The 24,205-nt window shown below is 37.2% G+C and overlaps 1 protein-coding gene across 1 annotated transcript in view; it reads left to right on the top strand.

Annotated features, from left to right (window-relative positions):
- Nucleotides 1-24,205, top strand: part of HGF (hepatocyte growth factor) — a 161,763-nt gene that overhangs the window by 90,195 nt on the left and 47,363 nt on the right. Inside the window, exons 7-10 of the mRNA XM_063445443.1 lie at nt 4,517-4,635; nt 8,278-8,443; nt 20,218-20,345; nt 21,716-21,818. Of these exons, the coding sequence (XP_063301513.1) occupies nt 4,517-4,635; nt 8,278-8,443; nt 20,218-20,345; nt 21,716-21,818 (516 nt within the window). The remainder of the gene's footprint in view (nt 1-4,516; nt 4,636-8,277; nt 8,444-20,217; nt 20,346-21,715; nt 21,819-24,205) is intronic.

Genomic DNA, 24,205 nt, shown 5'->3' with positions numbered 1-24,205 from the left:
GTTTTCAGTAGAAATATAAAATAAGCTTTTAAATCATTGAAACCACTTAAAATGAAAATGAATGATGGCCCTACTAAATTTTGTAATTGATCTAACACGGTTATTCACTAAGTGGTGATTTGTGGGGGATTTAAAGTGAATTCAAAGTTACATTTACTTTATAGACAAAAACAGTTGAATTGGAAACACAGATTACTTGAAATTTGAAATTCAGTTTGAATACACATTGAATTCCTCATTATTCACATTTTAGTGAATATAGTATATAATGTTGTATATAGTGTAAAATATGTTTGTGTTTTGTTTTATTTTATGATGAACTGATTCTTCATTTCCAGATTCGAAAATCAAAATCTCCTTATACTGTTTAACAATTCAAACATGTAACTTGGTATACATGTTTTCTTATTTTAAATAAAAACAAACAAATAATACATTTTACAATTACAAATAGACTTTTCTCATCACGTTCTTCAAATACTGTATGAGCCAGACAGCAAACATAATCCACAAAACAACAAAAATAATGTAAATCTTTATGAAAGGAAGCTAGTCTGTAACATTTTTTCAATACTATAAGATTCAGCCCACCTTCAGTTTTAAATAATATTTTTAGTCTATAATAAAGCATCTGTACATTCTAATAGCTGTGCTTGATACACCTTAAAGTTAGCACACAGCTGTGTATTATTTTTAATAGAAGCTTAAAATAGCATATTTTAGTGAATCAGTTAAAATACTGATGTACAATCATAAGAAGTTTAAGCCTCTGGCTGCATCTCATAATAACAGGATTAGTTTCTTCATAAAAGAAATGTCATATTATAAAATATTTGTATTCTGTCATAAAAAAACTGCACAGCTGCAAGCTCATGAGATGGTGTGCCTGTCATGGACTATAGGAGTTCTTGGTTTGTGTTTATTTTAGAAAACTCCACCATATTCTACCTTGCTTAAATGGCTATTTTAATTGAAAAAATATAAAAGTATAATACATAGTGAAATACAGTTTTTTTGCTTCCTGATCATTACTTTTTATCAAAGTTCCCTTAAAAACAAGAGTTTGTGCAGCCTTCTCTTTTATAGCACTGCATCCATGGAATAACATGGAAGTAAAAAACAAATCTGCCACTAGTCACTTAACCCCTTTGTGTCTCTTCACACTCCTCTTGCCCCTTTGTTTGTATCATCTTATCCTGCTTACCCCTTTGTGTCTCATTACATGCAGCAGTGATGTTCAGCGTTTCCACGCTCTGCATGGAGATGCTGCTCTTTCCCCATAGAGATGCATTGAGTTAAGCTTTCCTTTGGGAAAACACTGGATTGACTGAGATTATCAATTATGATGATCTCAGCCAAGGAGGTGGAGCGTGGGTGGAGCCAGCACTGGTACACCTGCACGGTGCTGGAGAAAGGTAAGTAAAATACTTATTTAAGGAGGGCAAGGGTTGGCCGGACAGCTAATGTGTTTTTTCATGTTTTTTTGAACACTATAGTTCCAGGAAGATACATTTGTGTTCCTGATCCTATAGCGTTCCTTTAACTTCATTATCCTCTAGCATGTCTGTTAATCATCCCTTACCCTCGTATTAATAATTAAAGCATTCGTCTTCGCATTCGGGGTATATCTACCTTTTTTTATCATTATTTGTACAGTTGAGTGTCCCTTTGATTTACTCTAAGTTATTCACTAAAGTGTAATGTGCTGGAAATTCAAAGTAAATAGTAGGCCAACATAAAAATCTCCAAGTCAATCATGTTTACAGTTTGCCTTTTTTTGACTTAAAATGTGAAATTTATTTTAGTTACTGACAATTGAATAATAGTGAATAATCATCTGTAAGGGTTGGCAGATTGTAATCATTATTTCTCAGCTACCACAAGCTATTGAACAGTTTTGTATGAAATACATTTGCTTGTAGTTGCATTTCATCCATTTCTACTAAACCTTTTTTTCCTAAAATTAATCAAAAACTAGAGCTTATCAGACTGTGTATAGTCATCAATGAGAGTTTTTTTTTTTTTGTACCATTTTAGGATATAGTTCTTCTTTCTTTTCTTTTTTTTTATGGATATATTAAATCATGAGCTAAATTTACGAGCTAAAGTAGTTAATGATAGCATTTGATCTCCTCTGACAGTCCTTTCTAGACAAAATAAGACAGATGATTTTAATTATCTTGGAATTTCTACAAATACAAGGGATTCCATTTTACACATTTTAAGTACATTTTATCAATTTTTAACACTGTAGTACAACTATATGGAATATATAAAGCAGAAGGACAGAACACACATCTCCAGTTTATTCATTGTATAATTAATTCTAGAGAAGTGCTAAACTAGAAACCCAGCTGAATTCACACATGCAAGTTTAAACACAAATTCAGGAATGTAGATCAAACTATTATAAGATGCTGAATAAATATAACTTCTAACACTAAAACCTGAAGACCACAGTGCAAGAGAGGAGGCTCCTTCTCCACTGCAGCTATACAAATAAAAATCCAGCTGGTATACCACCCCATAAAAGGGGGTTGGAAAGAAAGGAAACACTCCAGAGAAGGGCAGGGTGAAGTTATGAGGAATGTAGCGCATTTGTGTATGGGGAGTATAGGATCTCTATTGAAGAAGGGATAGAGCCTGTCCTATTGGCGGCAGGAGCTGTAGTGGTATTGTCTTAAATGAAGAGGGGAATAAGAGCTGTAGTTTAAAAGGAATAGGGGTTGTTGTGTGGGGGATCTGGGCTGTTGTGAAGGAGGTAGGAGCTGTAGTATAGAGTGGTAGGGGTTGTAAGTGTTTGTGGGGCATGTAAAAAAAACAAGTTTATTCCCCCACCCTGTTGCTTACTTTGATCAAAGAGTTTGTACTCTTAGTGGGTGTAGTGCTTAATCAGGCCAGCACTGGTAAAGAATCAGAGGCCTGTCATGCAGTGGTAGAACAAATTTAGACAGGGCCCTGGTGCAAGAATTTATTTTGCCCCTCCATTGCAAGGGTGGCAAAAGGGAAGGTCCCCATTGTTGTACAAGTCCCACAATGCTTTGCCAGCTGCTAATTTACAATTTACCCATTCTTCCAGGGTTGTATTTAGCACTGAGCAGTGTTTGTGTGTTTGAATGTAAGATTGGTTTTGTATGGTATGTATATGTATGAATGCAGGGGTGCATTGTGTGTACTGATTTGAATGCAGGTATGTGTTTTTATATACCGTTGTTATTTGAAAGCAGTTGTGTCTTTGTGTGCAGTGTTTGCTTTTTTATGTGGGGGTGTGTATGTATCTAGTGTTGGTGCTTGAATGCAGGCATACATTTGTGTGTAGTGTAGGTTTTTCAATGCAGGGATGTGTTTATATAATATATATTTATTTTTTTAATTCAGAGGTGTGTTTTTATGTAGTGTAGATGTTTTAATTCAGAGGTGCATTTGTGTGTAGTGAATGCTAAGATGTATGCACATATACACATACACCGCCACACACAGATACGCATATACACACACTGACACACATACAGACAGGTCTGGACTAGCCATCATGCAAACAGGGCAAATGCTCCATGGACCACGATGGCCATGACCTTAGGCCATCAGGGAGATCAGTGGATATCCCATGAAAACTCTTACAGGACAGGTTTCATCCAAGCTGGTCCTGCTGTGTTCCAGCTGCCCTGGAAGAGCACTGAACCAGCATTGTTACTTTAAGAGGGGGAGTACTTGTCATTGGTGATGACAAAACACCCCCTCTCTGGCCCCGCACCATTCTTAGTGGGCCTCTGTAATTAAAAAATGCCCGGGACCAACTTTTTCCCATTCCGACCCTGCATACAGATACACAGACACATATACTAACACAGCATTTCAGTGTAATCTGATTGTTTTGTTGATAAAGCCGTACATGGGCTTATATATTCTATTAAAGGTCATGTGTCACATTACTTAAAGTAACACTCTAATAATAAAAATAAACATTTATTTTTAATGTCAGAGTACTTGTTAATAGATTCAGGTTATGGGCAACCATTCATTTTAAATGTATAGTATTTTTACTCACCTGTGACCTAGTGCCAGGTAGTCTCCCTGCTGCAGCCTCTCCTTTATTTATAAATAAAGAAGGCATTTTTTATTACAAATGCTAGTAAATAATTTGTAGTTCCATAACTTTACATTTTCTCATACATGGGAACGTTCTAGTTTTTCTGTTTCATGCCATTGATATACAACATACCAGTGGCAATAATAATTAGAATGAACATACAAACATAAAGCACAATGGTCTTATAAATAATACCTTTAATCCATTCAATTCTCAAGTAACAAGCAAAACATTGTATATCTCATTACTAAGTAAAAGATAGTCTTCTCTGCTGTTATTACCAGCTCCCCTAATGAGCGTGGAATGTCATGCTGTGTTCATGGAATCCATACTAATTGGGTGCTTTAAACTGAAAGGTGATCCCTATCTATCAGTTATGCTCCGATGACACATTCATGTTCTTTATTTCTCTCTTTCTTCATCCAGATATCCTAACAAGGGCTTGAATGATAATTACTGTCGCAACCCTGATGGAAAAGCTAGGCCTTGGTGTTATACACTTGACCCTGAAACCACTTGGGAGTTCTGTGCAATTAGACCCTGTGGTAAGTTAAAACAAAATTCATAGCTTCCTCTATACTCTTGTTTGAGTGATTCCAAAGTGTAAAATACTTATCCCTTCAACTGTAATCAATTAGTAGATTTAATAGTAGTACACACAACACTGACTTGCCATCTTGGCATTTGTTCTTCCATTGAATTCAGAGTAGGGTTTGAGGAATCAATTCATTTGTTATTAATTAACCAATTTCAATGAGATTACTTACAATTAATATATGGGAATTTGTTTTACTAGGTATGGGAGATGATATCTTTTAAATTTGCCACCATGCAAAGTCAGACTCTTTCGATTACATTGTTCATAACATTATTTAAATGGGTATACGGTCACTAAAACAATGTTAGTTTAATGAAGCAATGTTGGTGTATAAATGGCTCCTAAATAGCAGAGAATTTAGCAGTGAGAATGTAGGGGCATGATCTATACACCAAACTGCTTCATTATGCTAAAGTTGCATTGGTGACTATAGTCTCTCTTAAATGTGTGCGGTTCTAGCACTCAAATTTCTGCACAGATATTCTCTGTGAAACTGCTCAAGTGTAAGTGGTTTACTTCATGTACACGCGCTCCATCAGATATCCCCAAAGGAAGTAATCGGTAGCTGAAAGTTTGGGCGAATGTGGCAGCCAATTAGTATGGGATTTAATAAAAATTATCTGCTCGCTGAACAGTTGTTTCCATTTTGAAAATAAATTCCAATAATTTTACTCATTGTTCCTTCATGAAATTACTCATCATGAATATCCCAAGACTCAGTTACAATATGTACCTCCCAACAAAAAAAAACTCCTAGCAAATAATTTGTTTACCTGTCAAATCTGTATCTATCTCTCTATCTATCTATCTATCTATCTATCTATCTATCTATCTATCTATCTATCTATCTCTCTCTCTATCTATCTATCTATCTATCTATCTATCTATCTATCTATCTATCTGATAACCTGTTTACCTTTATAGAAATCTAGAAGGAAATAGTCAATCAAAATAACTTTATAACAAGGGTTCTTTTGCCTGTATGACTATATGGATGACATCATGCTATGTATACAATGCACAACAATATGAAACAAGATCTTAAAAAAGCTGCATCAATTACTTCCCTTATAGGGATTTATGGGATTCAGTCACTTTATGGCCGTATATGGCTATATCAAGCTAAGCCTGCTCCTATATCCCAGTAGCTGCTGGTGAATCATTATCCAATGTTTTTTTACTATGCCTTAGCAAATGAGAATGTATTGCTTGCATTTATTTAAATCGACTAAACATGTACTGAGACATACTAATATTTTCTAGCATTTTATATTACTCTCTGAACATTGAAATAGCACCTGTGGAGAAAAGTGATGCTGTATAAAACATATACATATATGCACATACTGCATAAAATATCTAAAATTAAAACTGGGACTTAAGTGATATCAGATACATTCTGTCTGGTTATGTCCATCAGATAACATTTGGTTATCTGATCAGAAATAATGAAAGGGTTTTGTTGGAAAATACAATTCTAAAAGCACTTATATTGCAAAGTTCATCTATCCATGTTGGAGTTGATGTCCCGGAACTCAAAAGATCATCACCCAATGTGGACTGATCGATAATCTGAAACCAACGATTTACTGTATACGCATAAATATGTTTAAGAAAGTATCATGTAAATTAAAGCAGTTTTATCATCGAAATGAGGGGTATTACCCATTCCACAACAACACTATCTTGAAAATGTGCTCACATCTGCACTCATTAGTCACTTTTGTTTTTCTTAGTCCTGAGTCATGCAACCTTTGCAGTTACTTGCAGTTTAGGGTCTTTTTTAATTGTAAATACATTTAACGAAATGGGTCTACAAAGATGGCAGAGGTTATAATGAGTTCAAATGACTCACCTTTTTTATTAGCTCATTTACATAGTATTACTAAATTCATCTGATATGCCAGTCTAGACATGCAATGTAATAAAATAATTATGGGAACAGATGGCTGTAGATGTAATTTGGGCAAACAATTGTGGGAGTCCATCCTAAAAGTCAGTGTTCTGTATTTATTATGAATCTATAATTTCCATATTAATTATTATATTATGATTTCATTTGAAGTTCCAAGAATAAAGTCAACGCAATATCCAGTAAATACTGTTTGTTTTATTTTATTTATTTGTATGTTTAAAGAGTCTGTCATCTTTTAAAAGGAAGTAATGTTGCCAAGGAAAATATTATGGTACATCCCTGCATACCCTGAATTACGACAAATTATTTGTACACCAGATGTTTGTATGTTAATTATGAGAAAAACAGTCAACTAGTTGTAATGAGATTATAAACTCGTTTGAGCAGGACCTTTTTCTCTTCTCTGTTAATATTTTTTATGCCAATCACTTGCTATCACACATCTCCATTCTATAATTATAAAACACTGCAGAATATATTGGCACTTTATAAATCCTAATAATAATCATTATAGAGAGTGTTGCTAAGTTTTAAAACTACCCATATAAAGATACAAAGACTGCCCTTTTCTCCATCAAGGCTGCATCCATGTCCAATCTCCAGTGCTATCTTTTAACGCTATCAGTCTTATATCCTTCCTGCTCCCCATTCCTGTCATTGTATTGCTCAATATACCTTCACCCCTTGCTACTCTCTCTCCAACACCCCTTTTGTCTCTTCCCCTCTCCTATAAAACAGTGTTGATTTTGGCAGCAAATTTTTATTTAGTTTTAGTCATAGTCTTTTGAGTAAAAAGCCATTATAGTTTTAGTCATATTTTAGTCATCTGAATTGTTTTAGTGTAGTTTTAGAGGACTAAATCTCCAGTAGATTTTAATCAACACAACTAAAATCTATTGGGTTTAGTTAAAGCCTTTATCTGTATCCTTTGCTGTTTTCCCAGCCCCTCTGTGTCTCTTTGTCTCTTTGTGTCCTCCCAGGCCCTCTTTATGTCTATCTCCCAGGCCCCGGTGTGTCTTTTTACCCGTTCACAGCCCCTCTGTGCAGTGTTAATTTTGGCAGAAAATTTTAATTTAGTTTTAGTCATAGCCTTTTAACTTAAATGCCCATTTTAGTTTTAGTTGTATTTTAGTCATCTGAATTGTTTTAGTCAACCAAAATTTGATTACAATTGTTAGTCGACAAATTAACTATAAAACCCTTTGTGTCTATTTCACCATTAACAATCTGTCTCTACTTTCCACCATTTGTCTGCTTCTCATTACTTCAGCAGTGGGGCTTCCGGAAATATTCTGAAGCAGTGCTGTGCTGCTTTGATTAGTTGGTACCTAGCATAAAATTCTAAAAGCGCTTGAATCCTGCCACCTGAAGAAATCTGGCACTGAATAACTCTGCATCCGGAGAAGCCACGGCCTAACAATGACTATGGTTAAATGGACAAACAAAAAGACAGATAGACATAGAGGCAGGCCGATGCTACGTTACTATAGCTGGTGACAGTCTCAGCTGCTAGGTGTTATGATTGCACTGAATTTCAAACCTTAGGATGACAGCTCTGATTTCTGTATGAATTGAATACTATTAAGTTGCACTATACTAACATCTGTTAAATGTCTGTTTGGTTAAATTCATGTGTTTAAATGTCATCAACTAATAAATTATATTTTACTTTAGCACATAGAATTGTGAATGATACTGAAATTACAAAAGACTGCATAAAGGGTCAAGGTGAAGGATACCGTGGGACTATAAGCACAACATACAATGGAATTCAATGTCAGAGATGGGATTCACAATTTCCGCATCAGCACAACTTTACTCCGGAACACTACAAATGCAAGTAAGTGAATCCCATTGTAAAGAAGATATATATGTTTAAATTAGTTCCAGTGGCGTCTCTAGGATTACTTTTTAGGGGGGGCACAGGGTGGGCCAGGGACAAAAGTAGGGGGGCACATTCAACCCCGCCCAAGCCGCAGTTTGACTGCGCCCCTGCCGCATGTTAAGCCCCGCCCCCGACAAAATGTGTTGTTGTTTTTTTTTATAGTCCCTGGTGGAGGATTCATTATTTTCCACCAGGGATTACTAAAAAAACAAACACATTTCCTTTGATACAGTGCCATAGTTGCCAACATTTGAAAAAAAAAATTCCAAGGACATTTTGCAGCACATCTATCAATTACTGTCTGTGTATAATATCCCTGGACAGTCAGGGATCTCTGTCCCAATTTATTATACACACAACCCTGTATTATACAGAGAGCAGCACTATACAGGGAGCACTGACTGTCCCAATTTATTATACACACAACCCTGTATTATACAGTCAGTGCTCCCTGTGTATTGTGTTTGTAGTGAATGTAGTGTGTTTGTAGTGAGTGCAAAGTGTGTTTAGTGAATGTAGTGTGTGTGTGTAGTGCTGTGTGTGTTTAGTAAAGGTAGTGTGTAGTGAGTGAAACATGTGTATAGTGAATGTAGTGTGTGTAGTGCAAAGTGTGTTTAGTGAATGTAGTGTGTGTGTAGTGCAAAGTGCGTTTAGTGAATGTAGTGTGTGTAGTGCAGAGTGTGTTTAGTGAATGTAGTGTTTGTAGTGAGTGCAGAGAGTGTATAGTGAATGTAGTGTATGTGTAGTGCAGAGTGTGTTTAGTGAATGTAGTGTGTGTGTAGTGCAAAATGTGTATAGTGAATGTAGTGTGTGTCTGTGTAGAGCAAAATATGTATAGTGAATGTAGTGTGTGTGTGTAGAGCAAAGTGTGTTTAGTGAATGTAGTGTGTGTGTGTGTGTGTGTAGTGCAGAGTGTGTTTAGTAAATGTAGTGTTTGTAGTGAGTGCAGAGTGTGTTTAGTGAATGTAGTGTAGGTGTAGTGCAGAGTGTGTTTAGTGAATGTAGTGCAGAGTGTGTTTAGTGAACGTAGTGTGTAGTGCAGAGTGTGTTTAGTGAATGTAGTGTGTGTGTGTAGTGCAGAGTGTGCTTGTAAGGATTCAGTGTGTGTGTAAAATAGGGGGGAGGGGAGTATTATTTTTTTTTATTTATTTGTGTATATTTAAATTTTATTCCCCCCTCCCTGGTTCTTACCGTGCCAGGGAGGGGGGAGATAACATTTCCTGTTGATCCAGTGGCATGGTGGAGGGAGACAGCCGCGGTACATTGAAGAGGGGGCCCAGCAGCACACATTGTCTTTCTTTCCAGCTCCTCTCTGACTAACTCTCACGAGACAGGCCTGCATGCTGTGCGGAGCGTAGCCATAGTAACCCATGGCAACGCTCTGGCGGCCGCAGGGTGCAGGAAAGTTAGACAGAGAGCAGCTGGAAAGGAGGACAGAGTGTGCTGCTGGGCCTTCTCTTCATTGTACAGGTAGCAGGGGGCCCTCTGTGCACACACATATATATATATATATATATATATATATATATGTGTGCACATAATGAATGTGGGGCTCGGGGCCCCCCAGGACCGCTGGGCCCATGACAACCGTTATGGTTGTCATGCCCTGATTGCGGCCCTGCTGCTGAGTCCATACACACACAAACACACACACAGACTGCTGAGTCCATACACACACACACACACACACACATACAGACTGCTGAGTCCAGACACACACACCCACACACACACACACACACACACACACACACACACAGACTGCTGAGTCCATACACACACACACATACAGACTGCTGAGTCCAGACACACACACACATACAGACTGCTGAGTCCATACATACACACACACACACAGACTGCTGAGTCCATACATACATACATACAGACTGCTGAGTCCAGACGTCCAGACACACACACACACACACACACACAGCTGAGTCCACACACACACACACACACACACACACACACACACACACACAGACTGCTGAGTCCATACACACACACACACACAGACTGCTGAGTTCATACACACACACAGACTGCTGAGTCCATACACACACACACACACACACACAGACTGCTGAGTCCATACACACACAGACTGCTGAGTACAGACACACACACACACACACACACACAGACTGCTGAGTCCAGACACACATACACACACACACACAGACTGCTGAGTCCAGACACACACACATACACACACAGACACACAGACTACCTGTTGCTGTGGGTCAGCCATCTTCTGGCCTTTGCAGCAGCAGCATGGACTGCTGCTTAATGGCGGGGGTGGGGCTTATGTGTGGGAGGTGGGGTTTTGTTTGGGGGCGGGACCAGATTCTTCTCACCTAATTTATTGTGAATTCTACATGATAAGACCTTGCTAATGTCAGCTGTCATATGGGATCTTCAATAGAACAATTGTACTGTATTCTCAAGCTTGTATGAGAAAACTAATTTGACACAGTAGGACAATAAAGATGGAAGCATGTCTTTAGGTTTTAACAGATTTAACCTTTAAAAAAATATGTGCTGAGCGCACATATCACAGCTAACAATGTAATTAAATGTAACTTATTTTTCTAACTAATCTTTTCTTAAAGTAGCTAAACATAAATAGACACAGAATAACAAGTCTCCGCTTTAATTATAGCCAGGCATGTACATAGACACATATCTTCAAACAGAAAATGAGCTAACAGAAATAGACATACACTTACATGATGGATTCTAAATGGGAAAATGTGGGTGTGGCTAAGCATACCTGGGACACGCTCTTTTCTTAAACATAACAACTGCAAAACTAAAAAGACACCCTAAATGGTGCATTTATAGAGTTATTTATTGACTAATGGTAAGTATAAGCTTATTACCTAACTAGTGCTATCAAACAAACAGATAATAATCTGGAAAAATCTATTCCTGATACAGTAATTCAAAATGTAGTGGATCACACAACTAAAAAAAGAAGTTGCTATATGTGTCGATACCACACTAACCCAAAAATAAGCAAACTCTCCTCGAATTTTGGAGGGAAATATTAGCTTAATGGCTGACTGCTGACCTGTAATAGAGTATATAATGCAGAATTAATAGAACAGGTACAGCAGTGAACTATTTTGAGGAAAAATAAGAGTAATAGGAAAATGGTGGGAGAAATACAGTGTAGCTTAGAATGGTAACAATGAGTGCAGCAATAATAAACTGGGATTAAAAAAAGATAAATTGTAGCCATGCAGGATAAAAATCATACCAGGGATGCTACAATGGAAGACAAAGAAGGTAATGCTACAAGTATAATGTATAGTATCAAATGGGAAAGGGATACTTAATCTGAATGTCTCTATTGTGTCTTTGAGTTTCTAGACAGCATAAGCATGATCAATACACAAATAACACTTTGTTAAGCTAAGATGTTTTTGTGCTTAGAAGTCCCTTTCATAATTCTCATGCAATATTTATGTAAAGCAATGCGCTTCACAAGATATAGTAATTGCTCATAAATTGGATTACAAACAGAGGAATATATAATTAGACATACTGAAACAAAAAAAAGCTGTGGACAAAATTCTATTTAAGAAGGACAGTGAGTTTATAAACTAAAAAGACTAGATAAATCAATTGTAGTTAGATATGAGCACTTCACTCGAGGGGGTCTTTTTAAATTAATTTAAAAATGGTACAATGGTGTTTGTAATTAAAAAAAAAAATGAAATACATCATCCAGGATACAATACAAACATATACTATAGCAACTACATGGTGATGAGGATGATTGTTACTAACATTTATTGACTCAGTAGAAAGCGTATGATTAGCTGTGGAATACTATTAATGTAAGAGGGTCATAATACTGTAAAATTAATAATAAAGAATAAACAAAAACACTACATGTAGACAAAAATAAGGATTAGATCAAATATGATGAAGACCAGATGTTTTTTTTTTTAAATTCATTTCAAATAAATGTGATATTTATAGCACTTTTGAACGCTAACCAACATTCCATTTCCTTAAATATGTTATATAAATTTCTAGCATTAAAACATCACAAAACAATACAGTCATACTGACATGTTGGAGATTCCTGACTCCTGACTTTTTCAGTACATAGCATTTTCTACTCAGTGGGGATAATGTATACTGGATAGAAGAACAGGTGATACTCGAAAAATTAGAATACTGTGCAAAAGTTAATTTATTTCAGTACTACAATGTAAAAAGGGGAAACTAATATATGAGATAGATGCATTACATGCAAAGCAAGATAGTTCAAGCCGTGATTTGTCATAAGTGTGATGATTATGGTTTACAGCTCATGAAAACCCCAAATCCACAATCTCAGTAAATTAGAATATTACATGCAATCAATAAAACAAAGAGTGTACATAGAAAAATATCGGACCTCTGAAAAGTATAAGCATGCATATGGACTCAGTACTTGGTTTGGGCCCCTTTTGCAGCAATTACTGCCTCAATGCGGCATGGCATGGAAGCTATCAGCCTGTAGCACTGCTGAGGTGTTATGGAAGACAAGGATGCTTCAATAGCGGCCTTCAGCTCTTCTGCATTGTTCGGTCTCATGTCTCTCATCTTTCTCTTGGCAATGCCCCATAGATTCTCTATGGGGTTCAGGTCAGGCGAGTTTGCTGGCCAATCAAGCACAGTAATCCCACGGTCATTGAACCAGGCTTTGGTGCTTTTGGCAGTGTGGGCAGGTGCCAAGGTTTGCCAAGGTGGGCAGGTTTCCTGCTGGAAAATGAAGTCAGCATCCCCATAAAGCTTGTCTGTGGAAGGAAGCATGAAGTGCTCCAAAATCTCCTGGTAGATGGCTACGATGAACCTGGACTTAATGAAGCACATTTGACCAACACCAGCAGATGACATGGCTCCCCAAATCAACACAGACTGTGGAAACTTCACAATGGACTTCAAGCATCTTGCAGTGTGTGCCTCTCCATTCTTCCTCCAGACTCTGGGTCCTTGGTTTCCAAATGAGATGCAAAAGTTGTTCTCATCAGAGAAGAGGACTTTGGACCACTGAGCAACAGACCAGGTCTGTTTTTCTTTAGCCCAGGTAAGACGCTTCTAACGTTGTTTGTTGTTCAGGAGCGGCTTGAAAAGACGAATACGCATCTGAAGCCCATGTCCAGGATCCATCTGTGTGTGGTGGCTCTACTGAACCAGACTGAGAGACCATTTAAAGGCTTAGGAACCCTTTGCAGGTGTTATGGCTTACTTAGTTGATTAGAGTGGGACACTGTGAGCCTAGAATATTGCACCTTTTCACAATATTCTTATTTACTGAGATTGTGGATTTAGGGTTTTCATGAGCTGTAAGCCATATTCATCGCACAGCTTGAACTATCTTGCTTTGCATGTAATGCGTCTATCTCATATATTAGTTTCCCCTTTTACGTTGCATTACTGAAATAAATGAACGTTTGCACGATCTTCTAATTTTTCAAGTATCACCTGTGTGTATATATATATATATATATATATATATATATATATATATATATATTTATATGTGTCTTTTTAAATAGTTTTTATTGAGGAATTTTTCTAAAAAAAATAAAAAAAATCTTAATAAACTTTAAACATAAAAAAATAATAATATCAATAAAATGTAAAAAAAAAAAATGACAAATCAGGAAGGGGGAATTGTCCATCTATAAATATATAATCTAACAATGCAATTGCTTCCTTGAATTAAATAGTTGAACAACAGCATGATAAATGTATATGTATTAATCAATAATAAGGTGTAGAAACATTTAATTGAAGACATTGTTGTAAATCTGTATGATGAAAAACAAAATAGGTCTATAGTATGTGTAGTTAACAAGGAGTATGCTTTTAAAAAAACAACAACATTTTCTTCCTATAAATTCCAATAATAATTAACCCCTTAAGGACGCTGGACGGAAATTTTCCTTCATTGCAGCACTCCACTTAAGGACGCTGGATGGAAAATTTCCGTCCAAAATGAAAATTAACCCCTGATTGCCACAATCGCGGCAATTGTGGGGTTAATCTTCCTGTAGTGTGTCTCCATATCGGAGGCACACTACCATGGGCAGCTTCACTGATTCAGCCCATGTGATCGCTCTGACCGTGAGTCGGAACGATCACACGTGCTGCAGTGAAACCCGATCTGTTTCCCTGCAGCTCCGTGTGAGCTGTGAACTGCAGAGAGACAGATCGGTGCTGATCTTTCTCTCTGCAAGAAAAAAAAGTGTTAGCAATAAAATCCCACCTCCCTCACCTCTTTCAAATAAAATTTAACCCCTTCCCTGCCCTTTGATCACGGATTATTATTTTTTAACCCCTGAGGGTTAACTTTTATTTTTTTTAATCCTCAGGGGTTAAATGTATTTAATTAATTCATTTAAATATTTTAAAATATTTATTTATTTAGCTAGGGTGTGTAGAAGTTAGTGGGGAAATTGGGGGATTTACGGTTAGGCTAGTTAGGGGTTAAAAGTAAAAAAAAACAATTAAAAGTGAAAAAACTTTTGAAAAGTTTACACAAAGTTTTAAAATAGTAAAATTAGTTGTTAAAAGCTAAATAACGGGGGGCGGAGCCTAGCAGCCTAGCCAAACGGACGCACACTGTTGGGACTCCTCACAAAAACAAACCTGAAATAAGCCTAAACAGCGACATTAAGCCCTAAAACTGCCTACCTTTCAGCCCCCAAAAAGAGGGCTTACCACAGAGGAAGCGCAGCCGCAAGGCCGTGGCAAATCACAGCGACGACGTACCGGGGATCGACCTGAGGCCTACACGCGGCCTACTCAGACGGCACGGGGGAGGCGGCCGATCCCTCTGCTGGCTGTAGCCAAACTACTTGGAGGTCTCCCCGACACAATCTCACCCCCCCCTGCTGGAGAGGGATATCCTGGCTCAAGCCTCAGGTGCACGGCACAACAATTGACTCACGGACACTGCCGGTCTGATGTGCCTCATCATGGCGGACGCCACGTGCCAGCCAGAACAAAGAACCTCATTGCCACCACTCTCGGAGCGGCTGGACCGACTGCTAGCTGCTTTCTGGGCAAAGCTCTCCGACCCAGCAGAGACACAAGCAACAACAACCCCACAGGTCACCAAGCTACAACCCGCGGCTCCAGGAGGGGGCCAAACTAAAGCCTGGAAGGCTGGGAGGAGAAGGCGGGAAATCCGACGCAAGCCTCCAAGGGTCAGTAACAGATCACCAGCGGTGAGTCACCCAACTAAAAGACGACATACCCCAGGTCTGCCCGCTTACAACCCCCCTTCCCCCAAGGTGGTCACTACCCCTCCCAAGCACAGAAACATCGACGGAGACCTACATGCCACCGAACACTATTCAGCCCGGGGCCTCTGCTCAAAAAGGAAGGGGTGTGAGGGGGGATCTCCTTACCAAACTACCCGGACAGAGCACTCCAGCCACCACCAGCTTTCCAACCCCTGCCAGAGACAAGCAGCCCACAACAAGCTTATTACAAGTCAGGAGATTCTAGCCACCATACCCCCAGATTCCATCCCAGCTGGGAACTGGAAGAACACCAAATAGGGGGACCACTGCCATACTACAAATCTCACAAACTCGGATGAGGGCTGGAGATGGAGACATACCACATGCTCAGAACGCAGCAGGGCCGCCCCAGACAAATCCTGTAACCAACCCCGCGCAGGGCCCAGACAGGGAATCGGGTGAAGAACCTCATAGCAGAAGACAGCTGGATTAATGGATGCCGACCACAAGCTACCACAACCGATGACTAGTAAATATAAAACTGGACAATTACAAGGGAAAATGTATAGCTTTCACCATGTCTGCATCACCTTTCCTTCCCTACTTGCACCTGCATAGCTCAGCATTTAGACATGAATATATAGCCTGACAGGAGTGAATTTTTTACATTTGTTTTCCAAGTACTTTTATTTGTATGCATTAACTACCAGTTCGGGAGCTTACCAATGCCTACCCTTCTGTTGTCCATGCACCAAGACACTGCATAGTCTAAACCACTTAGCCTTTAGCAGATTAAAATTGCTCACTCTTACACTTATTAACCTACATAAAGCAAGTATAATCAGCTTTTGATGTTTTTAAGCTAAATTTACTTTATGCTAACTTAGATGTGACCATCCTTTGCCTACCTATCTTCTACATTATAACAAAAAATGTGCCAAATTTTTCTAACGTCACATGTTGTCTACAAGTTTGTATTCCCATATTTCTTGAAACCGCTGTTGTGGTGTACTGAAGCTGTCTGTTCATTTTGTGCACAACAAAAAAACATTAAAAAAAAAAAAAGCTAAATAACACTTTTTAAAAATGTTTAATAAAGGGGGAAAATACGTATTACCTCTACACTTGGTACAGGCTAGCGAAAAAATGATACCATGCTAAGGTTTCAAATATGCCTTTTGAAACACCCTGGGGTGTCTTCTTTAGGAAATAGTATGCCTTTGTGAAGTAATTGGAATACACAACCTATTAAAAAAATTCCAAAGTGGGGTATGGACCCAGCGTAAAGATTCTAACTTAAATGGCTGTGTCTCAAATGTGCCCCTTCAACATTGTCATATACCTGGTAAAGGTACATACGGGGTATTGCTGTACTCAGATGACATAGCGGAGCAACATATGATGTATTATACTGCTTTAGCACATATAAGGTTTGCAAAAAATATATTAGAAACTCACTGAGTATGTCAAAAAGGCATAAAAAATGCTTATTACCACTACACTTGGTATAAGCTAGCGGAAAAATTATTTTTACGCTAAGGTTCAAAACACGTCTTTTGAAATACCCTAGGGTGTCTTCTTAAAGAAATGATATGCCTTTATAGGGTAGCTGGAATAATTAACCTACAAAAAAACCTCCAAAGTGGAGACACAGCGTAAAAATGTAAAGTTTGAAAAAACTTAAATGGCTGTGTCTCAAATGTGCCCCTTCAATGTCTGCATATACCTGCCAAAGGTACATATGGGGGTATTGCTGTGCTCAGACAACATAGCTGAGCAAGATAGGATGTATTATATAGCCGTAGCACACATAAGGTTTGCAAAATACACAGTACAAACTCACTGTGTGTCAAAAAGGCAGAAAAAAATGCTTATTACCACTACATTTAATACTAGCTAACGGAAAAATTATCCCATGCTAAGGTTCAAAATTTTCCTTTTGAAATACCCTCAGGCGTCTTCTTTCAGAAATAGTATGCCTAGTTGGAAAAAGCAGCCTGCCAACATATTTAAAAATAGAATACGGACCCATTAAAACTCTCCATGTAAATTCACACTTAAAAACCTGAACTTGTCACGTCTCTTTCGCGGCACTGTAACTTCACAAAATAGTGTCTACGTCATACATCGGGCTCATTGTTTTACTCAGAAGAGGTAACTGAGCATACTTAGGGGGAATTTATGACAGTGGCACTTATCAAATGTAAGAAACACCCAGTGAAAATGCAACATGTATGCAAAAAAAATAAAAAATTCTCACCACAAAATTGAAAGAAATTGGTGAAAAAATGGTGGCAAGTTAAGGTATAATATATGCATAATAACATACCCTGGAGTGTCTGCTTTCTCAAATGGAAGGCCTTTGTGGGGTTATTTGAACAGTCAAATGGCTATAATGCCACAAAATCCGACATATGACCATCTATGAAAATTCCAACTATAGAAACTGAAATAGCATGGTCTACTATATGGCACTGTAGCTTCACAGAATAGGGGCAAAGGTATACAATGGGGGTATCATTTTACTCAGCAGATGTAGCTGAACACAATATGGGGTTCCATACAGGGATAGCACACACTAGGCTTACGAAATACACATTACAAAAACCTTATAATATGTGTATATTCAAAAAATAGAGAAAAAAAATAATTTTACTCCAATATTTAGCAGAGATTGGCGGTGAAATGGCTACGCAAAAAGTGTCAAACTAACCTTAGGTAAATAGCCTGTGATTTCTACTTGATATAAATATATACTTTTGTGTGGCAATTTTGCTTCCTGTAATGGGTATTAAACTTCCAAGACAAACATACCAACTTCTAAAATTGTTTCACATTGAAATTTTATTTTAGACCTTGTAGTTTGTGACTTGTAACTTTCAAAATAAACTGAAATTCTACACATATTATGTATTTTGTAAATCAAGACACATAAATGAATTTATTTTGAATTACTTTTCCTAAGCTGGACATATTATACACACATTATTATTGCCAAAACTTTTCCACATTATTTTGCATTTTTTTGGTAATAAATTAGAATTTATATATGTATATGTCACATCAAATTAAAGCCCTTTTTGTTGTCTAAAAAACGGTATATAATATGTGTTGGTACAATAAATGAGAGAGATGCAAATTGCATTTGAACACAAACAGCAAAAAATGCAAAAATTGCTTCTGAAGAGTCCAGCTTCTGAAGCTGTGTCCTTAAGGGGTTAAGTTGATCTAATATAGTATGTTAGATGACTGCATAAGGTCTATTTCGTACCTTTTATTATCTAGTGTCCGTTGTAGAAATTCTTTAATGGAAAGAATAGTAGATAACTTCCAGCAGTGGGGTATAGATGATGTAGCATCTATTAGTAGGTGGTCTATTACAATTTTATCTACTTTATTTGTGGTTTCTGGAATTTTTTGAAAAAATATTTTTATGACAATATTGTGGTGACAATATTGTGGTGATTGGAATATAAAGCATGTCTAATAGCAATATGAATAATAGAAAGTATATTTGGGCGCTGATTGTGTATACAATGTAGAGAAAAAAAAAACGAGTGTGTTGCTTTGGGAATATGGATTCACAATTTCCTATATCCACATGTAGTTTCTAAATAGGTAATGTAAAGATCAAACAAGTGTAATCAATTGTTTTAAAGTAGATATATTACCAAGTCAGCAGACTTGCCAAAGATATAAAACAGAGTACACTGATTTAAAGGAAAACATTGAAACATGATATATGTTCACTAAAACATATTGAAAATACAAGTGAATTATGTGTTTATAGCACATGTGTATGAGTATTCCATATATTAGGTTACCTACTAAATATACAGAGCATTCAGGAAGTGTTTAGACATCTTTATTGTTTTCATATTCCTATGAAATGCTGCAGCCCTAAGCTACAGTTGTTTAAAATATTATTTTTCACATCAATCTACACTTAAGACTAGATAATGACAAAGTAAAAAAAAAGTTGTTGTTTTTTTTTACACCATTGCAGTCTTTTTTTTGGTTGTGATGCAAAAAGCTTTGCATTGCAACCACAATTACTGAATTTGAGTAGTTTCTGCCATTCATCTCTGAAGATCCTTTAAATGTCTGTCAGGTTGGATGAGGACCGGGTGTGGACAGCCATTTTCAGAACTCTCCCGGGTTGCAGAGCATGCACACTGTGCAGCACGGGACTAGGAAGCACCGCTACAGTTTACCATATTTTGTCATTTTATTTTGTTTTAGCTAATTTCCCTCATTATATATTTTCTCTTGTATAGGGTAAGTTTTAATGTTAACAATATTTTAGCTCTCCACTGGGTTTACTTGAAGTGGTTTATTTTTTCCACTCAGTGCACTCCACATTTTTTGCATAAATGTTATTGTAGATGCTTCATCGCACACATATTTAGGGGATACATGGGGATACTGGTATGTTAACAGCAATAGTTAGGCATTTCTCGATTTTATTTTCAGGAATTTGAGTGAAAATTATTGCCGCAATCCTGATGGTTCAGAGTCACCATGGTGTTTCACTACAGATCCAAATACTCGTATCGGACACTGCTCTCAGATACCTAAATGTGAAGCTTCTAATTTGCAAGGTATCGTGTTAAAGGTTTTGGTCTTTCTATTTGTACTGTATTCTACTGTAAGGGGGATTATATTATTTGTTCCATGGTCTATATTTTGAAGACGTGCAAGCAAACTAATACCTTAAGGACAAGTGGTTATCACAATGCCTTTATATCCTTTTGTAGTATTTGGTCCTTACAGGGACTCTTTAATCACTATAACAGCCTAGGCTTATTGGATAGATTATGTTACAAGGAGATGCCTTGTCCTTGGCTCCTTATAACTGTAATGATTTGCATAAATCTCTTGCAAATATAAGACTACTCCTTCTCCATCTGATGTTCAAGGAGAAATTTAGACTCCCTTCCTTGCATTCTTTACCACTACTCTCCAGGTTTTGGAGGGATATCAAGGCATGGCTGCATGTATTTGTGGTTAGTAGAATGGGTGAGTGCTGTGCACAGACTTATTCACAAAACTGTGTATGTGGCAGTCAGCAGGTTTATATATATCAACAGATTCCTATCAGCTTATTCAGTAATTCCACTCATCCCTTGTTATGAATGAAATTTATCAATGAATGAATAAATGCCCTTTCTGGTATGGAATTTGTTTATGTTGCTATAGCTTGCCTGTGCAAGTAAGGTAGGTGCAAGAACTTTAGTAGTGAGCATATTTTTTTACTTTTTATATTTAAGTATGAGTGATATAATGTATTCCTAAAAATGGTGATAACCCCTATCATTAAGTGGTCCTTTAAGGGACAAAATAAAATCACAATTCTAGCCATGTCAAAAGCAATGTACCCTAAATAGATCATGGTTTAACAATCTCATAGTTTTGTTCCAGTGCTGACACTGATTACTTGGATGATTGGCAGTTACATGATGAAGTTATATTCTAATCTGAGAAAAATGTAAACATTTAGAGTCCCAGGAGACAGTTAATTATAATGATAATCCTGGTTCAAAATGCAACATGATTACTCCCTTGAATATTAAAATATAATATTGAATTATTTAACATTGAACAGTTTTTACATCTCTGATAAGTATAATGCATCATTTGTACTGTAGAATTGATACCTGCTTTTGTTACTAATACAGCAGTAAACATTCCCTGTTTGACTTTATAGATTTTTTTAATTGTTGTTATTTATTATTACTATTTTTATTATAATTTTTTGTTATGGGAGGCTGCTTTTGTCATTTTGCATATTTTTGTCTTATTTTGCAAGCAAAGGTTTAATTTTCTTACGTAAAGCTTTTTACATTCTTTGTGTGATGTTAATACCTTAGAAGCAGCTGTTTTTAGATTTCTTAGTATTCATTTTTGGTTCATTTAATTATTTGGCTAGTCTTTTTCTTTTCAGCTTTAACATTTTTTTTCATTTTTTTAGAATGTTATTATGGAAATGGTGATACATACAAGGGGACTCTATCTATAACACGGTACAGGCTACACTGTGCCAGATGGGATAAGAATATAGATGACTTAAAGAGGTACGCAACTTGTAACAAGTACTGATTCTATATGACAACTTGATAATCTATTCTTTGAAAGGGAACCTGCCACAACTCACCTGACCCTCTCCTCTGCACCGATGTCCTTAAAGGGAAACTCCAGTGCCAGGAAAACGATCCGTTTTCCTGGCACTGGAGGGTCCCTCTCCCTCCCACCCCCCAATCCCTGGTTACTGAAGGGGTGAAAACCCCTTCAGTCACTTACCTGAGGCAGCGGCGATGTCCCTCGTCGCTGTCTCCTCCTCCGCGACGCTCCTCCTGTCCATTGCGTCGGCCGGTGGGCGAGACTGATCCTGCCCACCGGCCAAAGAGACCTAATGCGCATGCGCGGCAATGCCGCGCATGCACATTACGTCTCCCCATAGGAAAGCATTGAAAAATCATTTCAATGCTTTCCTATGGGGTTTTAAACAACGCTGGAGGTCCTCACACAGCGTGAGGACATCCAGCGACGCTCTAGCACAGGTTTCCTGTGCTATGGACCAGGAAGTGACCTCTAGTGGCTGTCTAGTAGACAGCCACTAGAGGTGGAGTTAACCCTGCAATGTAATTATTGCAGTTTATAAAAACCTGCAATAATTACACTTGCAGGGTTAAGAGTAGTGGGAGTTGGCACCCAGACCACTCCAATGAACAGAAGTGGTCTGGGTGCCTGGAGTGTCCCTTTAAATAAACTGCTAGCACAATGTATTCTTGAAATGTAATACTATTTCCAAAGAGATGGAGTGGTTTTGGGAGAGTGACTTGTTTAGAAAATATTTTGGTCACTGAAAAATATAAATATGATATAAGGTGATGTAAACTTGTGAAAAAGTCAGGTCTGTGTACATATTGCTTTTTATGTACATCTACAAAATTATACTAGAGTAAATTTAAACAAATTTGATTGTGTTTGTAAGGATCCATTATAGAAATTCTGGGGCATTAGAGGTTATTTGGAGCCCTTATCTTAAACTAATTTTATATAGTGTATGAAATAATTAGCACAAACCTGTTAATGCTATTTTTTGCCCCATGTATTATGTTACAAAAGGTAGAAATAAAAAATGGTCAAAGTGGGGAATTCAGTGTGTTTTCATTCTCTTGTCAGCATTCTTCTTTAACCCCTTAAGGACACATGACATGTGTGACATGTCATGATTCCATTTTATTCCAGAAGTGTGGTCCTTAAGGGGTTAAAAAAAACTGACTGCGGAACTAAACACTATAAACCATAAATCCTTGATGTACAGCCTCACAGAACAGTGAGTGAGACAGTGGACTTATTACTGCAGGGGTTTTTCCAAATTGGTGTAGTAATTAGAAACATAGGTGCCGATTACATCCATGCAATTATTAAAAACAAAGATAATAATTTGTTATAGTTGTGGTGTGTTTCTTTAAGAGAATAAAACATTAATTGAAGAGAGGCACTCAGATCATCTCCAATGATTCACAAAAAATCAATTAAAAACTGATACTTTAATCTATGCTTTAAAAACTAAAGCAGCAAGGAGGGAGCACAACAGGTAACACTCCGTGGGTGTTTTAGTCTGTGTTCATCCCCAAATAACCTGATATAATATTAGCACACACCAAATTATAACTGATATGAGAGCTAGTAATTATGCACGTAAATTGTAAAATTCCATACACTATATGCAATCTGTTCTGCACTCCTCTTACACTGAAAATGAATAACATCTGTATCTTGTAAAACATATATACTTGTTTTTATTATATATATCATGTGTCTGACCTTAGCTGCCATATAAACAGGGAGAGAAAAGGGAGTGGTGTGTTTTTTCTATATTTTGTTGACATCCTGAAGTATTTGAGTTATTTTATTTATATATCACATGCATGGAGACATACTACATTCCTTGTGTACTACCCTGGATATTTGTTTTGTCACTTTCTGTGTATCGCCATATCTATAGGATAGTATAACGTTTAATTTCACAGAAGGTTAATCACTAATTGTAGAATTGCTGGGAATGCAAAGTGAATTTAAAATTTAAGGCCAGAGTAGCTGAACTGGAAGCATAGCTCACTTAGAGAATTTTTCAAGTTCTGCTATTTTGGCCTTACATTTTAAATTCTGTGTAACCTATATGAATTATGAATTGAATAACTGCAAAATGTTTAAAAGGAAATTTTAAACAGCAAATTCAGTACATGTCATAGTAATTGTAGTAACTAGACAATGCCCTGCAGCCATGTTGTTCAAAAAAGTTAATTTGTTTTGATCTGGTTGCCACAAGGGGCTTTAGATTTAAATAGATTCAGTAATGGAGAGGGCATGCGATGTATATGCAGCTGCTGGACGCTGGATGTGTATACAGTACTTCTCTTTGAAAGCCTCTCATTAAAAAAAAAAAAAATTG

The sequence above is a fragment of the Pelobates fuscus genome, chromosome 3 (genome assembly GCF_036172605.1).
Source record: "Pelobates fuscus isolate aPelFus1 chromosome 3, aPelFus1.pri, whole genome shotgun sequence".
In the NCBI taxonomy this organism is placed as follows: domain Eukaryota; kingdom Metazoa; phylum Chordata; class Amphibia; order Anura; family Pelobatidae; genus Pelobates; species Pelobates fuscus.
This window is presented reverse-complemented; position numbering and strand designations above follow the sequence as displayed.